This window comes from Engystomops pustulosus, chromosome 7 (assembly GCF_040894005.1).
Source record: "Engystomops pustulosus chromosome 7, aEngPut4.maternal, whole genome shotgun sequence".
Lineage (NCBI taxonomy): Eukaryota > Metazoa > Chordata > Amphibia > Anura > Leptodactylidae > Engystomops > Engystomops pustulosus.
This window is the reverse complement of record NC_092417.1, coordinates 179,611,725-179,618,494: the sequence shown is the minus strand read 5'-3', so window position 1 is coordinate 179,618,494 and position 6,770 is coordinate 179,611,725. Positions and strand designations below refer to the sequence as shown.

Genomic DNA, 6,770 nt, shown 5'->3' with positions numbered 1-6,770 from the left:
AGACAATAATCACTCCCAGAGATGATCCCATAGACAATAATCACTCCCAGAGATGTTCCTATAGACAATGATCACTCCCAGAGATGATCCCATAGACAATAATCACTCTCAGAGATGATCCCATAGACAATAATCACTCCCAGAGATGATCCCATAGACACTGATCACTCACAGAGATGATCCCATAGACAATAATCACTCCCAGAGATGATCCCATAGACAATAATCACTCCCAGAGATGATCCCATAGACAATGATCACTCCCAGAGATGATCCCATAGACAATGATCACTCCCAGAGATGATCCCATAGACAATAATCACTCCCAGAGATGATCCCATAGACAATAATCACTCCCAGAGATGATCCCATAGACAATAGTCACTCCCAGAGATGATCCCATAGACAATAATCACTCCCAGAGATGATCCCATAGACAATGATCACTCCCAGAGATGATCCCATAGACAATAGTCACTCCCAGAGATGATCCCATAGACAATGATCACTCCCAGAGATGATCCCATAGACAATAATCACTCCCAGAGATGATCCCATAGACAATAATCACTCCCAGAGATGATCCCATAGACAATAATCACTCCCAGAGATGATCCCATAGACAATGATCACTCCCAGAGATGATCCCAGAGACAATAATCACTCCCAGAGATGATCCCATAGATAATAATCACTCCCAGAGATGATCCCATAGACAATGATCACTCCCAGAGATGATCCCATAGACAATGATCACTCCCAGAGATGATCCCATAGACAATAATCACTCCCAGAGATGATCCCATAGACAATAATCACTCCCAGAGATGATCCCATAGACAATAATCATTCCCAGAGATGATCCCATAGACAATAATCACTCCCAGAGATGATCCCATAGACAATAATCACTCCCAGAGATGATCCCATAGACACTGATCACTCCCAGAGATGATCCCATAGACAATAATCACTCCCAGAGATGATCCCATAGACAATAATCACTCCCAGAGATGATCCCATAGACAATGATCACTCCCAGAGATGATCCCATAGACAATAATCACTCCCAGAGATGATCCCATAGACAGTAATCACTCCCAGAGATGATCCCATAGACAATAATCACTCCCAGAGATGATCCCATAGACAATGATCACTCCCAGAGATGATCCCATAGACAATAATCACTCCCAGAGATGATCCCATAGACAATGATCACTCCCAGAGATGATCCCATAGACAATAATCACTCCCAGAGATGATCCCATAGACAATGATCACTCCCAGAGATGATCCCATAGACAGTAATCACTCCCAGAGATGATCCCATAGACAATAATCACTCCCAGAGATGATCCCATAGACAATAATCACTCCCAGAGATGATCCCATAGACAATAATCACTCCCAGAGATGATCCCATAGACAATGATCACTCCCAGAGATGATCCCATAGACAATAATCACTCCCAGAGATGATCCCATAGACACTGATCACTCCCAGAGATGATCCCATAGACAATAATCACTCCCAGAGATGATCCCATAGACAATAATCACTCCCAGAGATGATCCCATAGACAATAATCACTCCCAGAGATGATCCCATAGACAATAATGACTCCCAGAGATGATCCCATAGACAATAATCACTCCCAGAGATGATCCCATAGACAATAATCACTCCCAGAGATGATCCCATAGACAATAATCACTCCCAGAGATGATCCTATAGACAGTAATCACTCCCAGAGATGATCCCATAGACAATAATCACTCCCAGAGATGATCCCATAGACACTGATCACTCCCAGAGATGATCCCATAGACAATAATCACTCCCAGAGATGATCCCATAGACAATGATCACTCCCAGAGATGATCCCATAGACAATGATCACTCCCAGAGATGATCCCATAGACAATGATCACTCCCAGAGATGATCCCATAGACAATGATCACTCCCAGAGATGATCCCATAGACAGTAATCACTCCCAGAGATGATCCTATAGACAGTAATCACTCCCAGAGATGATCCCATAGACAATAATCACTCCCAGAGATGATCCCATAGACAATAATCACTCCCAGAGATGATCCCATAGACAATAATCACTCCCAGAGATGATCCCATAGACAATGATCACTCCCAGAGATGATCCCATAGACAATGATCACTCCCAGAGATGATCCCATAGACAATGATCACTCCCAGAGATGATCCCATAGACAATGATCACTCCCAGAGATGATCCCATAGACAGTAATCACTCCCAGAGATGATCCTATAGACAGTAATCACTCCCAGAGATGATCCCATAGACAATAATCACTCCCAGAGATGATCCCATAGACAATAATCACTCCCAGAGATGATCCCATAGACAATAATCACTCCCAGAGATGATCCCATAGACAATGATGAAGTCGTTACTGGGGAAATGTTACATTATAAAACTGCTCTGAAGTATTTTCCATGTTGCATTGAGGGAATTCTTCATTTGGGAACCTAAAATCTATGTTTTTAGTAATGAAAAGGGAAGTTTTTTGGAAGTGCAGCTGCTCAGAGTAGGGGGATTTTTGCGCCTTTTTTGCATCTTTTTAGGCGCAAAATAGTGATAGTGAGTGCGTCCTGAACAGATGTTTGCACGGGATCTATGTCAGATAAGGCGCAGGGACTCAGAACCACTAAGTGCCGAACTTTGCCATGTGCCAAATTAACGAGAAACAGTCTAACAGACTATGACTAATGTCCCCCTATATATCAACCTATAGGATAGTAATTGCTGTCTCTCCTCTTGTCTTATCCTCTAAGGTCCTGTTACATTTGTAACATCTACCCCATGTATGTATCTGATCCCATGAAATCACAGCAGCCTCCATGGACTTTTACTCCTCCCCCCTCCTCCATTGTGGCTGCTGTGATTTCATGGGATCAGATACACACATGGGGTAGACATTACAGATGTCAGGTGCAGCGCAGATAAGTATTGCATTGCAGCCACGGAGAGGAACCATTGAGGGGCAAGGGCAATGAAGTCTTTACTTTGGAAGAGGTTCTCTTCAAGTCTGTGAACACATGGAAGTTTTGCTGCTGTTTTTGGTGCAGATTTCTGAGCCAAAGCAAGAAGAGGGAAGGAGACACAGCACTGCTGCTCCTGCACAATTTACTTCTGGCTTTGGCTGAACAAATTGCTGCGCCAAAACCTGCTCCCTCCCCCCAAATATTGTGTCCCCCCCCCCCCCAGAGATTCTGCTGTGGTCATACAGGGGGGTTTATCGTCTGCAATCAGAGCCACAATCTTAGTGCAATAAGATATTTATTTCTTACAGTAATTTGGTTGCCATACAATAGTATCGAGGATTTGGGAGAAAATAAAAAGTGCAATTACAGTAGCTTGAAAAATTATCAATTTTTTTTTTTAATTTTAACTTAAAATTTGTTCTTTTATCATCGGAATTAAAAGCACAAAAAATACAGCAACATTAACAATGTGAACACAGGCGAGAACACAAACGAGAGAATCGGACGCTCTGTAAAGAAACCTCTTGTGGGGGAGGGGTAGGGGAGGGGCAAATAAAAATTTTGTTGTATTGAAAATATCCCCAAAAAACTTAATTGAATGAAACAAATGATCACAGGGAGGGGGGCGAAACCAAACGAAAAAAAAAAAAAAATTAGGACCCCCCCCATTCTATGATGTAGATTATCAACAGTCACACGGAATCATAACAAAAATAGCCCGAGGCCGCCCTCACCGCCGGCTGTGCAACTTTAACACAATTTACAAGATTTTTTTTTTTTTTTTTTCTATTTCTTTGTAAAAATTTTGGTGTTGTATCCACAGAAATTACAGAATCCAGATATAAGGAGGAAAAAAACCTCCTAAATTACACAATGTAACAAAAAATTGGAATCCTGAAGCTCCTCCCCCGCGAGCGGCCGGACGGGTCATCACTTAAGGATCTATGGCAACTTTTTTTAAATTTTTTTTTAGGTTTTGTAAAGTTTTTATTTTTTTGTATTAAATATGGACGATCACGTTACGCCCCAGACATCCTTCCATAAGACACCGTGTAAAAATAGACTTTTATATTTAGCTCTTTAATTGTGTTTCTAGTAAATACCTGTTTGTGTTCGGTGCCTAGAAAAATAACACTCCAAAAAAACAAAACAAAAAAAAAACAACAACATATCCATTGTGGGGTCCGCGCTGTCCGAAAACTGAGCCATCACCTACAGACGATGAAGCAGACGTGGCATGGATGGATTATACATTCACTAGAAACCCTGAGGCACAGAGTGAGCGGCCAATAACAATGGCCGGCGGAGTATCCGGTGCCTCGCTCCGGGGAAGCAGCGTAAGGAGACGACGTGTAGGCAATGGCCTCAATTACAAGGGACATTAAGCTGTTTAAAATTTTTGAAAAGTTGTCTGAGAAGAGTCTTTCTTCCCTGCCAAGTGTCTACTTCCTGTTTCCTCTTGACAAACAGAAGTGACTGGGACTTCCTGTTTGGTGGCAGGAAGTTGACTCGCTAAACTGCAAACAGGAAGTGACTGGGACTTCCTGTTTGGTGGCAGGGAGTTGACTCGCTAGACTGCAAACAGGAAGTGACTGGGACTTCCTGTTTGGTGGCAGGAAGTTGACTCGCTAGACTGCAAACAGGAAGTGACTGGGACTTCCTGTTTGGTGGCAGGAAGTTGACTCGCTAGACTGCTGAATCGGGTAAATGGTAAGACTTGTTTTACTCACAACTTTTTCAAAAATTCTCAGACTGACAACCCCCTCAGCCTAACGTGAAGGCAAACAGATGAAAGTTTAGTGTGGTCACGAGAAGTGGCACGTCATAGAGGTAATACCATATTCATTCAGTACAAAACACAGCATGGCCTTTCCGATTGGATACCTTCTGGAATTATCACCAGGATATCAGGATTATCAAGTGGAAGACAAAGATGGCGGCAAGACCATTTCTAAGGGGGGGCGGAGAGGTTCTACTCTGCAACGAGGGGCCGAGGAAAACAAAGAAGGGGCTTCGTAGGGAAAATGACCAAAAACCGTCTCAAGTAAAACACCTTTTTTCTTGTTTTTTTTGTATTTTTTTTTACTTTATTACAATGATAGATTTTAAACTTTTGATACAAATTAGAACCTGCAAAATAATAGCATGTAAGGTCTACAGCCCCATCCGGTGTCAGAGCGGCGCGTGGGGGGAGGGGCGGAGGCCTCTCTGATGCCCGACAGGGACACATGACTTGTATCCATTAGGGGGTGCGAGGAATCTCTTCTCTCTAGATCCGCTAACCGTATGCACTTCCGAAGGAAAGTTTTCCGTTCTTCCGTAATGAAGTTCTATAAAGGTAGAAAATACGACTCAGCTCAGCTGGTGCAGGTGCGTTCAAAGGAGGCGGGATTTCTTCTTTTTATATATATATATATATATATATATATATATATATATATAATTTTTTTAAAAAGGTTGAACTAATGTTTTTTTTATTTTTTTCCAAATATTTATTCCACAGAAATTATTTATTATTAATAAATCACAAAAGTTTTTTTTTTTTTTTCTTCTCCATTTTTTCTTTCTACAACTTTAAAGTGGCACCAGGACTGCGCAGTAGGACCAGCCACTCATCTCCGGAAAATATTGTGCTTATAAATTATCTGTACAACTATTTAAACTTGCAGTAATAGAAAGAGTTAAATTAGGATTTTCCTTAAGTGTTTTTTAAGGGCCCCATTAAGATTTTTTTAAAACTTTCGTGTCCTTCTATCTGTCCAGGAGCTGCTTCAAGGCTCGTTCTATGTTCATGCGATGTCCTACTCTGGTCACCCCGAGGTCTATCAGGTCCTCCTTCTGAAGGCTCGGTAGGTGGGTCCCATCAATCTCGTTGTCCATGAACATCTCCTTGTGTTCCCCCAGGTGGAGACTCTCCAGCCAGTCGGCCACGTCTTGCTTAGTCCACATGTGGACAGGTTTTGCTGAGAAAGGCTTATTGGAAATTGGCTGTTGTAAGATGGATGGGGAGGGGGACCGGCTTCTCCCCAGGTTCATCGCAAAAAGATCCCCGGTGGGGGGCGGGGTGGGTAACACAAAGACGTCAGATATGGAGGCGGGAGGAGCGGAGAGAGGACCAGGTTTGATATCTCTGGTGATCTCCGCAGGAGATACCACGGGGCTCGGAGCTCGTCTCATCCCGGCGATCCGGCCATCGAAGTCGGGGGTCCTGTTCTGTAAGGTGATTGGCTGGTTGGCTCCAGGACGGACGGTGAAAGTGACCGTGGTGTTTCTGTTACCTGAGACAGTACTCAGTACATCTGTGCCCCTGCAGAGACAGAACAGAGGCGTTAGGGGGTATCCCGATTGTCATGGTTACAGGTGTAGGGGACGCCCCCTTGTCATGGTTACAGGTGTAGGTGTAGAGGACTCCCCCTTGTCATGGTTACAGGTGGAGGTGTAGAGGACGCCCCCTTGTCATGGTTACAGGTGTAGGTGTAGAGGACTCCCCCTTGTCATGGTTACAGGTGTAGGTGTAGAGGACGCTCCTTGTCATGGTTACAGGTGTAGAGGACTCCCCCTTGTCATGGTTACAGGTGTAGGTGTAGAGGACGCCCCCTTGTCATGGTTACAGGTGTAGGTGTAGAGGACTCCCCCTTGTCATGGTTACAGGTGTAGGTGTAGAGGACGCCCCCTTGTCATGGTTACAGGTGGAGGTGTAGAGGACGCTCCTTGTCATGGTTACAGGTGTAGGTGTAGAG

At 43.7% G+C, this 6,770-nt stretch overlaps 1 protein-coding gene across 5 annotated transcripts in view; it reads right to left on the bottom strand.

Annotated features, from left to right (window-relative positions):
- Positions 1 to 3,308: 3,308 nt before the first annotated feature.
- The window catches only part of SHANK2 (SH3 and multiple ankyrin repeat domains 2), a 166,456-nt gene continuing 162,994 nt past the window's right edge, over positions 3,309 to 6,770 (bottom strand). For all 5 annotated transcript variants that reach the window (XM_072119097.1, XM_072119095.1, XM_072119096.1 and 2 more), the window contains one exon: positions 3,309 to 6,337. In XM_072119097.1, the coding sequence (XP_071975198.1) occupies positions 5,782 to 6,337 (556 nt within the window). In that variant the 3' untranslated portion in view covers positions 3,309 to 5,781. The remainder of the gene's footprint in view (positions 6,338 to 6,770) is intronic.